General features: G+C 31.2%; 1 protein-coding gene across 1 annotated transcript; it reads right to left on the reverse strand.

The window, feature by feature from the left end:
• Positions 1-682: 682 nt before the first annotated feature.
• On the reverse strand, positions 683-6,390 carry LOC132613524 (probable glycerol-3-phosphate dehydrogenase [NAD(+)] 1, cytosolic). Its single transcript, XM_060327562.1, has 5 exons — positions 4,823-6,390; positions 3,638-3,859; positions 2,553-2,800; positions 1,475-1,614; positions 683-972 (listed from the first exon to the last, which is right to left on the reverse strand). The coding sequence occupies exons 1-5, from the start codon at positions 5,481-5,483 to the stop codon at positions 849-851; spliced, it is 1,395 nt and encodes a 464-aa protein (XP_060183545.1). The 5' UTR covers positions 5,484-6,390; the 3' UTR covers positions 683-848.
• Positions 6,391-11,740: the final 5,350 nt, after the last annotated feature.

Raw genomic sequence — 11,740 nt, forward strand, 5'->3', positions numbered from 1 at the left:
ATACATTTGGAATTACTTTTAAAAGTTTTGTCAAATATTAATTACAGTTCAAAAGTATTTTTTAGATTGATTAGCTAAACACAAATTGCCCCCTTTTCAATAAGTTGATTTTAAAATTTGGCCAAACAAGCTATAATAAGCGTTTGGGCATAGAAAATATGATATTATTAAAAAAAAAATAGAATATGATATTATTAAAAAAAATCGTTGAAAAGGATAATTTTAAATAGAAGTTGTGTTGAGCTATCTTTAATCTGAGAAAAAAAATGAAATTTATAAGTGTAAAAAAATCACTTAAAACTGATCAAACCCACTTTTTCAAATTTGAAACTCTATCTTTTAACTTAAAAAAAAAAAAAAACCAGTGGAATGTAGTATAACCAAGCGCTATTTTGAAGTGTGGAAACACTATAAATCCTCCTAAAATGAGAGGGGGGAAAAAAAAAACCAAGCGCTATTTTGAAAAAAAAAAATCCATCGACAGACGGCTCTTTAGTTATTTTTACCATTTCAAAAGAAGAGTTTAGCTAATACATAGTATAATTTTTTTAAAGGAATATTGTTTTCCATACCCAAGAGAAACACTTTCATCTACAAAGGCCTATTGCACTGAGCTCCTATTATGTGCTGAGTCTATTGTATAAAACATGTTATGCACGAATTTTGGGAAAAACATACAATATGCTTCAAGTTCAAATGAATATCAAGAAAATAGGACCATGTTTTGGCATGTTCATCAATACAAATTTGAGTATCAAGTATATGTTTTCTTCACCACATAAAACAATCCCATCCAGTTTGAATCAGTCTATATACTTATTCATTAATTGTTCTAAATAAACTGTCGATCAAGGTTGCCCAAGAAGTGAAGGCCTGTAAAATGCATGGCTTTGCGCAATCTCAATCCGATCGCGCGGATCATTCAAGTTTTCATCCCTCAGTGCCTGAAGAATAGCCAGTGGCCCTTGTTCCCTGTAAGTACAAAAAGAAAAAACACATAGATTAGTTGTCCCTTAAAAATGGAAACTTGATCATTGTTCTCGTATTCAAGTTTACTAGGATGGTATTTATGCACATACTGTAAGAGTTTAACTTATATATACTGGCAGTATAACAGAATCTGCCCATAACAGCTGGAACTAGTAACCTGGAAAATAAGGCAACTTGCTGTAACATGTTAAATCAATGTTTTTTGGACTCTCCAAAAATATTGCAGCACTCTGTGTCGGATCCTCCAAAAATGCACTACGTTTAGAGGATCAGACATGCACCGACGACATTTTTGAAGAGTCCGAGTTACATAGTGTTAAGTACAAGCATGGTGTGAAAATTCATAAATTTTTGGTGTTTATAAGTTAAATCCTAATTATAATTATAATTCCCCGCAGCTGATTTATTGAGTTCATAACATGGCATTATGCATTAGCAACAAACCACAAGCAGCATCTATTTGTTCTATTGTTCAAGGACTTACCTTTTAATGAGTATCTTGTACAAAGTCTTCAAGATGGGGCACAGCTCAACTGGGGCGACCGGCTTATTCGCTTCCGGGTGTAACACATTCAAACTTGACTGACTTAGAAGTTCATAGAATGCTTCGACTGCAGAAACTCCCTACGGAAAAGGAAAAAAGAACACGACTGTTTAGGACATCGGAATCTTTTTAGTACTTACAGCAAGAGACAAAGCTAAATAACTTGATGCATTGGTATAAATAAGAGAGGAAATTGCTTGCAAAAATTCAGGATCAACAACTCCAAACATCAAATGTCCATCTCAACTGTGGAAGCAGAATCAAAATGCTTGGTGGAATGCATATTACTCCCTCCATCCCAATTTATGCCACTCTTTTCATTTTAGTCAGCTCCAAAAGGAATGACACATTTCTATATTTAGTAATAATTCAACTTTAAACTTCCCATTTTACCTTAAATGAGATGATTTATAGCCACACAAATACTCATGGCTTATTTCAGGCCACAAGTTTTAAAAGTCTTCTTTCATTCTTAAACTCTGTGCCTAGTCAAACACCTCACATAAATTGGGACGGAGGGGGTATTTCGGTATTTTTCTTAGCTCCCCGTCCGTAAAGAAACAAAGGAAAACAACAATAATTGTACTTGTTGAGTGATAATCGTACTTGTTAAGTGAGTCTTACGCACATGATATATTGTAAAAAGAATGATTTTCATGGATTTTAGACCGTATACATATGAAATTTACAGAAAAACAAAAAGATTGCTTGTCCATGTCAAAATCAAAGGCATGTGTAAAGTTTCAGTTCATTTGCAAATTACATCTTCTGAAATGATTGTCTGCGGGAATCTAACGTTGTAACAGAAGAATGATAAATTTCTAAGCTCAAAACTGAAAGCCACAGTGATCTACTGGCAAGTGCTCGACGCCATAAGGATTGTTACGGTAGAAACAGTCTTCTTTGAAACCTTAGCATTGTTTTCCAAGGACTTAGAAAATAAAATAAGAAGCTATCTTAAGTTTCATATCCTCTTCTGAGCGACATACTAAGAGAAGAGGTAATAGAAAATGAGTACCTGGATTGTTCCTTTTCCACTGATGCTATCACCCATATCGAGACTCAGTTCTCCCTTAGCTATCATTTGACCATACCATGCATTACGACCTTTCAACAATGTTACATATGTATCAGCTAGCAAAGGCCCTGCTAGCCTTTCTGGTTCTTCAGTCAACAAATACGTGATGAATATCATCTCTGATGTACAGTGTGCAAAATATACTGATTTGCTGGTGGCACTCTCATTTGTTAGTGCAGCTACCATCCCTGGAATCAATAATATGCCAAGGACCAAATCAATGAGAATATTATCACAATAAGAAATTGGATGTCACATAAGCTTTTACAAACTTTAGATGCCACAGATATGGCTCTAATGAGAATCCCAGTTTCACCAATAAGTTACTGATCCTTCTTCATTTCACGGTACAGGAGAGAAAAAAAAAAAAAAAGATTATCTCTTTACTTCAACATAATATCAAGAAAGGTAAGGGAATATTCCTATCAATGTTGCATATAACACCATAAATTGTTGAAACTTGCGATTTTTTCAGTTTCCATGTCCTCTTCACCTGCAGAACTAATACCTTCAGCAGGCACTACATGAAAATTTCTTTTAGCATATTCTTGAGTCTCTATGGAGGAAACATATACCATAAACCAGGGGCACAAAATGCTATAAACACCAATTATGATTTTTCATTGAGAATAACTAAAGTCAACAATGATAATTTGATATAAATAGCAACCATGAAACTTGAACATGAGAAGGCAAAGACTCACAAACTTCCTGCAATTAAGTTGAACTTTTAAAGTCTGCTTGGGAGGAACATAAATGGAATGGCCAACTAAACTAGCATTAGAAAAGCTCGTACGTTAGCTCATTTTTCAAAATTTGGGCACCAGGAACGTAATAGTAAACTGACAAGTCAAAAGATATCTCTGCTTTCAGGCAATCTTCTGCTCTTATCAATGAGAGAGGAAATGGTTGCTTTTTGGAAAAATAAAGTTGCTAGAAAACAGAAGAATAATGAAACAGGAACGGTTTTAACCTGAAAAATAAATCCATGAGACAAATGAACACTGAGAAAGGCCAGGATTTACCGGCTCCAATGGCGTAGACATTCTTCAAGCCTCCCATGACTTCATGTGTTACAAGGTCGCTGTTGTCCCAAACAATAAAATGAGGTTGCCTTAAGAACTTTGCAAGTGGTTTTCTCCATTTTTCTGATCCACAAATCCTAGCATTAGCATACTCTTTGTTGTAAATCTCCGAAGCAATATTTGGTCCACCGAGATAAAGGATGTTTTCTACTGGTGTTCCAGCTGCAGTAAACAGATGATATTGTTAAGAAGCTGAAAGGCTAAGTCTAACTCTTTATATCTACCATGCTTATGGATGAATTCCTTTTTGTCCAAATGTCTTCTAATACCATTACAGGGAAAAATTATCTTCTATTTTTACTTTGTAATCTCAATTTTAGTTTTTGATAGGTGAAAGATTGTGATATTAGTACTGTTATCTGAATGTTCTGCATATTATCATGCTTTAATTGTATATTTTCTTATCTCTGTCTTCACAGTGAATGAGGTGTGCACTTATTTCTTCTAATTTTCTCTTTCTTTTCTTTTCTAGGAGGCTAACTGCATGCTTTATGATTTACTTGCCGTACAAACGAACTGATGCCTTTGTTTTCTGGGATAGATACCGCTATTATTTGCATGAGGTGTAGAATGTTGGCTGAAGCCTGAAGCTGTATTATATCAATGATAAAGTTATTAATCCTAAAATTTTGAATAAGAATTCCTTCAGCCCCCTTTAGATCTAAATTTTTAGGACTACATAGAGGACATAATTTGGAGTTCATGTACACACGATTATATCATGTATCTGAGATATAGGAAGTGATGTCCAGTGTTAAAAAAAAATCTAAAGCTACTCTTAAATTGAGAAAAAAATTCGATTCGTCTTCACATAAGATGACCCTATGTGGGGATTCTACTCTTAACTCGAGAAACAAAGCTTCGATCCGTTTTCACATAAGATGATCCTTTGTGGGGATTCAAACAGCAGTGAAGGGCACCATATTGCACTGCATACAATCAGAATCTATACTGAATCAAATTCTTTCATTTCTAGATATTTAGGAACTTATATATGAAAAACACACACTCAAAGGCTGTTATGGATAATGAACTGTAAATTTAGCTGTTATGGATAATGAACTGTAAATTAAGTAAATATCAGCTGGAGACAAGATATAAAGGAAGATAAAGATAAATCCGTACTTGCCCGATTGATCATCTGTGTTGGAGTAATAATATGTGGAACTGGATCTAATTCAGCCTCAATACCCTTTGCCAAAGAAATGATGATTGGTACAGTTAATCTTTCCTTCCAATACTTGCTGATCTCCCTAAACACTTCTCGTGTTTCAGTCGATGGCAATCCATTTATCACAAGATCAGCATCCCACACAGCTTCTTGCAAATTGGTCACAACTTTCAATGGACAAAGTGGTGTATCAATCATGTTTAAGCAGAAACCATCTCTCAAGATTTCATCAGCATATAATGTCCGATCGCCTAATCTCGCCTCGACATACTTAAGATATGCACATCTCCTGATCAACCTCCTTAACACATCCTCCCTTGAATTGATCACTTCAAATAAATGTTCTGCTGTGGCTCTATCAACAGCTCTACCTGACCTTCTCCATACACGAATTTGAATCTTATCGCGCAATTGGCCATAACTATCTTGCAGCAAAGCTGCAAAAACACTGCCCCAAGCACCAGCTCCAACACAAACAATTCTCAATAAATCACCATTAGATTTACCAAGAATTTGCCTAAGTTCATCAAGTTTCTCCTCTAGACCATTGTGGTTATGTACTCTCCCATTTGAGTACACATTATTACCACTTTTCACCTCAATACTACCAACCATCTTCTTTCAATAGCTAAAACCTCACAAATTTTTAACAAAAAACAATCTAAATACCTCAAAGTATGTAAATGAAGAATCTTTGAACCCCCAATATCACAAACTTTGCATAAGTTGTATCAACCAATGACCAAAACTATTTCAAGAATTTGAAGAGAAACAACCCCTTTTAAGGATAGGAGCAAAATCCCTTATTGGACAATATATTTAAGCACATTTCAAACAGTATTTAAGTTTTCTTGCCTTAGCTCATTCCCACTTAACTAACTAAATTCTTGAAAACTTCTTCAATTTTCCACTTCCTTACAAGTTATGATAACCAGAAAAAGAGGAGAATATTTTTACTAAGTAGAAAATTTCACCTATATCACAACTACTAACTTTTCTCTCTCCCCCTTTTTCAATTCAAATTCAACAAATCTTTACATAAAGAAGCTGACAAAGCACTATTATGGAATGATGGTAGCCTGCTAATAATTCCTTAGCAACACAAAACAAAGAAAAAAATACTAAATTTGTGAACTTGATATTGCAGACAGCTTTGTAGTATCCGCCTGAGTTTGGTTATCTACCTAAACAGATATTTTTTAACAATAAACAAAACAAAAAAATGAAAAAAACAAACCTTTACGTGTCGGATACTATAAAGATTAAGTCAAAAACCCAAGAAACTCAATTAGTATTCAATCTTTAAGCATTAGAAGCTAGTTGCAACTGTTGCTTTACACACATTTAAGTCAAAAAAAAACAAGAATTGCATGCAATATAATTTTTCAACAAAATAATGATGACCCAACTCATGTAAATAGTTCCATATATGTTAAAGATCACTTATTTTGGACAATATATACACACATGCATGTGTATACATAGGTAAAATGGGCGTAGGGGGTGGGTGTTAGGAGGTGTTTAAATTGGTTGATGGATATAGTTGTTGAATGGGGCATATAGGAAAGGGTGCCAAGGCATTTAAAGTGTATAGACTTCTGCCAACCTCCTTGACGGTCATTAATAACAGAGATGGGAGTTTGGTGAACTAATTTCTTCTTTCTTTCATCTCCTGTGCAATAATTAACATGTTATATACTTCATTTTGTGGGCATCTTAATTAACTTTATTGGGTATGTATTAGCATCTTTAACTAGTATAAGTATCGCATAACTCTCTACATACCTCAGCTAATTTTACTAGGGTATTCATTACTTGCCACGGGATAACTTTGTTCACTAAAATTTTGACAATCAACACAAATATCAAGTACCTCTGTCCACTAAAACTCTGAAAGATGAGAAAAAAATCACATACTTATTTTTTAACTTTGCTAGATTTTGACTGAAACCTCATAGTTCTCCCCATTTCATTATCCACTAGATCATATTATTATTGTCATGTTAAATAATTACAGACAACTTATTCTAAAATACTAATGTATGCTGACCAAATTTAATGTTCGTGCAATTATATTTTAAGTGATTTGATTGTATAAATATTTTGCATATCGTCAATACACATAATTTAATCACTTAATAAGGAAATAATTGTATTTAATGAACTCGATCAGCAAAATAACATTCTCTTTGACAGGGAGCCTCGTATAGTTATATCTCTTCATAGTGAGGTTTTTACATTGTAGATTCGAACTAATTGGATTAGTGTATTCCCTCCACAGTAGTCATAGTCAGTAGACTTCACACAACGACATGTTAGCAATGATGTTGGAAGGTTTATGCTTTGGTTAAGTTGTCATAATTATTTTATTCTTTTCGTTGGAAGAGTTTGTCTATGCAAACAAAAAAGATGAATAATCTAAACCAAAATTCAAATTTGCAAACCGAAGAAATGTCTACACTATTTAGATCGTGTAAAAAGTATATGTCTACGTTAGTGTGGCACCAAAAACCTCTAATTTTGAATTCACCTTTGTATGACATGAATTTGAATTAACCGAGTTTGTAAATTTTGATGAATACTTTTTTTTCCCATAAACTTCACATGTATTATTGCTGCAACAAAAATAGACGACGTGTTTTTTTTTTCCCAAAAAAAAAAAAAGACATGGTACAACAGAAAAAGGATATAATAAAAAGAACACTTCTCTATGCGCAAGTCTACAATCTTAGCTTCTTTGGAATTGGGACCAATTCTTATATTGGGACACACACCATTGACATAACTAGATTAGACTAAGAAAACAGTAATGATTTGGTGTATGGGTTAAAAATGAAATTAAACTGATCAAAAGAGTTGAGTCAATAAATAGGCGAACTAATAACTCACTTAAATATTACTCTCTTCGTTTCATTTTAGTTGTCATTTTAGTTTTTTCATGCTTATTAAGAAAAATAATAAAATATAAGGATAATTTACTGAGTTATTCTTATTCATTATTACCTTCGTCCCAAAATAAGTATCGACTTAGCACGAAAAAATAGTCCTAGAATAACTGTTGCTTTAGGAATTCAAGACAAGAAAATATTACTTAATTGTTTTCAACTATACCCTTATATCAAAGAACTAGTTCTTCTTGCTAGTGTTCAAGTCTCAAAAAACATCTAATAAATATGAGTAACTTAATAAATTATACCTTGTATTTATTAATTTTCTTAATGGGCGTGAATGAGCTAAAGCGACACTTATCTTGGGACGAAGGGAGTAGATGTTTTTTTAGAATTGAACAATGTTAAAAAAATTATTTATTTAATATTAAGGGTATAGTTGAAAACAATCGTCAACCTTAACCTTGAGTTCCTAAAGTGACCATTATTTGGAACAATTTTTTTGAGCTAAAGCGATCATATTTAAAAGGGAAAGTCACACAAATACAACTTTTTCAAATGGTAATTAAAAAGATTATAACTACTTTCAAAAAATTACATAAATACAACTTATTCAAAATTTTAACTTCTTAATTACAAAAAATATAACTTTTTACATTCCTAAAATATTAATAATACTTAATTTTAGGAGTTACTATCATTAATGCATATCCACTTTTTACTTTCTTTTTCTTTCAAAATCATGAGAATGTAATTTTCCAAATAAACATAACAAAATCAATTTCAAATCCCATATTCTAGCTACCATTTTAAAAAAACTTCTTTCTTTTTTTCGTTTCCTCGTTTTTATTCTTCTTTTTTTACTTTCTCTTGATGATGATTCAATTATTTTTTTGTGACTAAAAGAAATTATTTGAATATATTAATATTAAGAAAAGTGCATGAAAAGATATGGTATATGGAAATATGGTATGAGAAGTGTACATGAAAATATACCTTAAAAAGTATATGGTTTATTCAAATTGGTATATTTAACTAAAAAGATGATAACAAAATATTTGTGAATATAATAGTAGAAATTAGTATATTTAAGTTTGTATATTATATATTGTATATAATATAATAATATTATTTGTGTATATAGTATATAATATTACGATATACCTAATATATGAATATATTATTCTATGTGCCAACCAATTGTACTCTACAATAACTTATAAAATATACAATATATAGAAAGAATAATATAATTACTTATGGATTACCACTAAATAGGATCTTAATTAATAATCGACACCCCATCCCATAAAACTTGGTTTCCTTTATGCATCACATATTAATTATTCAATTTTTTTCTCTCTCTTCCATGAAATAGGAAAATTAACTCAATTAAATTTATATTTGTATATATTTAATATAATAAACAATATATGTGTAATATATACAATAATGTATGTGGTCAAATATATATATATATATATAATACTTTTTGTTTACTATACATAAGAAATTATTTTATATATACTATATACTAGTTAATATACATAAAAAATAATATTATATAATAGTGAAATATACGTAATATATAAGTACAAGAATATATATGCTTGTTCAAGGAATTGTATAATATATATCATATAAAGAGTAGTATACTATTTCATGGATTAAAATGCTAGCTGAGAATATTGAGATGTTTAGAAAATTAATTAATATGTTATGATATGTATTTAATTTTGTTATCACTAATATAGGAAAGTCCTTATTATTAGCTTTTTATTCATAGCAACATTTTTTTATTTAAGGTATAAAATCATGCATATACCCTAAATATAGAGTATATATTGTAGATTATGTAATTTAGTTAATAGTTGTAGATTACGAAATATTTTACTTATTTACTTGTATTTATGTAACTTCCCCTATTTAAAATGAGACTGAGGGAGAAGTTATGCTTAGATGAGTTGGATTAAATGGGCTAAACAATAGGTCACTTGCTCATAGCCCAACTTTGAACAAGTTTTAATTTCTTTTATTTGTTATTTTTTATAATTTCTTAATTGTCAAACAAAATTAATAAAAAAAATCTTTATTATGACTATTTATAACATATCAAATAAAAAAATACTTTGACAATGTTTCTCTCTGATCAGTCCAGATTATATATTGGTCCAAATCAACCTGATTTTTAAATCAATTGAATTGAATGGGTCAAAATAATTGAATTAATAAATAGGCGAATCATTAACCCACCATTATAATAGTCTCATTTTAGTCGAAATATTATTCATTTAAGCTAAACTTAACTGTAAAAATATCAGCCAAAGCAATGAATTTTTTTGCTTTTTTCACAAATGAACTGTTGTACTTAGTGATTTTCTCTTTAAGCACCAAAGAGTCTTTTTTTTTTAAGTACTAGTACTAAACAATATGAATCACAAAAATCAAAATCAGAGCATTGTTACTTCCTTGTGTCCACATTTATGTGATACTTACTATGCTATTAATACCTTCATTTTTTTCTTTTTCTATTTTTTTCTTAAATGGGCTGTTCCTATGACTGTCCATAGTTTCGGGTTGCCCAATTCCTTAGTCGGATTGTGGCCCATGTTAGCTCTCGACCCATTGGCTGTAAGGCCCATATTTCAGGAAAGAATTTATTATGTTAAGGTCAGGGTAGAAATAGCGCTAATTGACCACTTTTTTGCATGCAATTGTTGAAAGACAAACTTACAGATATAACTACCTTTTATAAGGATCTTACCATTAGTAGCTACCATTTTTCAAATTACCATTCGTAGCTCTCCCCTTGCCCGCCCAGGTTCAAACCCAGCCAACAATATTACTTTTCTTACATATTTTTCCTAGTTTCTTCTCCTGAATGTATATAAAGCCAAATACATTCAAATAGAAGACACTCAGGCCAAATACATATGACAAAATACACTCAGGTCAAATACATATTACGAAATGCACTCAGGCCAAAAAAAAATATAGATATAAATATGAACCAAATACATATGGCGAAATGCACTCAAATACAAGGAGAAGAAGCTAGGAAAAATATATATAAAAAAGAAATATTGTTGGCCAAGTTCGAACCTAAGCGAGCGAGGTGAGAGCCTCACCTAATAACCGCTTCAGTCACTCCAACTTTATGTATTTTGTTATAGCCACGAATGGTAATGTACAAAATTACTGTAGCTACTAAATATAAATAAATTAAAAAGTAGTTATTATCAATAATTACCTCTTAGAAGAAGCTACACTAAGTAAAAATTTCTTGAAAGAAAATATTCATTATTGTTATGTTTCAAGTTTTACTCGTGAAACTTCATGATAATATTTATTTTTTAACTAAAGGAGATGAAAAGTAGATGTTTATGCTTTTTTTTACGATTTTCAATTTATGGGTGAAAATCAATTCTCAGCTTTGTTTTAAAAATTGAATTCTCCCTCATTTTTGCAATATTTATAAGTCGGAATGTGTTTTTAATGTTGCGAATTACTATAATTTCACAAGTACACAACTACTAATTGCGTACTCTTTTTTTTTTCTCCAAAAATTAAAAAATGCGAATGTTATCGTATACATCTAAGTAATCTACTTTTTCTTATAAATAAATATTGATGCATACAAGCTTAAATCTTTTGTAATTTAGGCTTAGCGTTGTGATCTAATCGCAAGAGCATGAATGTCTGTGAGTTAAATGTATCTCATGACAATGGCTTACACAGAATTTTTCATAAGCGGTGTCGCATTTTAAAACGAAAAACAAGTGTTCATCTCTCCTTGAGCTGGGGGCTTATCGGAAATAGCTTCCTTACCATCATAAAATAGGGATAAGATCTGCGTACATTCTATCCTCCTCAAACCTCATCTGGTGGCATTATACTATTATAGACATTGTTGTAATAAATAAATCAATGTAACACCATATTTAAAAAAGAACAAAATATAAATGAAACACAATTCACGTACAT

This window comes from Lycium barbarum, chromosome 10, assembly GCF_019175385.1.
Source record: "Lycium barbarum isolate Lr01 chromosome 10, ASM1917538v2, whole genome shotgun sequence".
Classification (NCBI taxonomy): domain Eukaryota; kingdom Viridiplantae; phylum Streptophyta; class Magnoliopsida; order Solanales; family Solanaceae; genus Lycium; species Lycium barbarum.

Bases quoted from the DNA above. Each gene is read 5' to 3' on its own strand.
- LOC132613524 (XM_060327562.1), bottom strand. From the start codon at position 5,483: ATGGTTGGTAGTATTGAGGTGAAAAGTGGTAATAATGTGTACTCAAAT. The intron at 2,801-3,637 runs GTAAATCCTGGC...TATTGATTCCAG, and splicing joins TGTCTACGCCATTGGAGCCG to GGATGGTAGCTGCACTAACA. The intron at 973-1,474 runs GTAAGTCCTTGA...TTGTACTTACAG, and splicing joins TACAAGATACTCATTAAAAG to GGAACAAGGGCCACTGGCTA.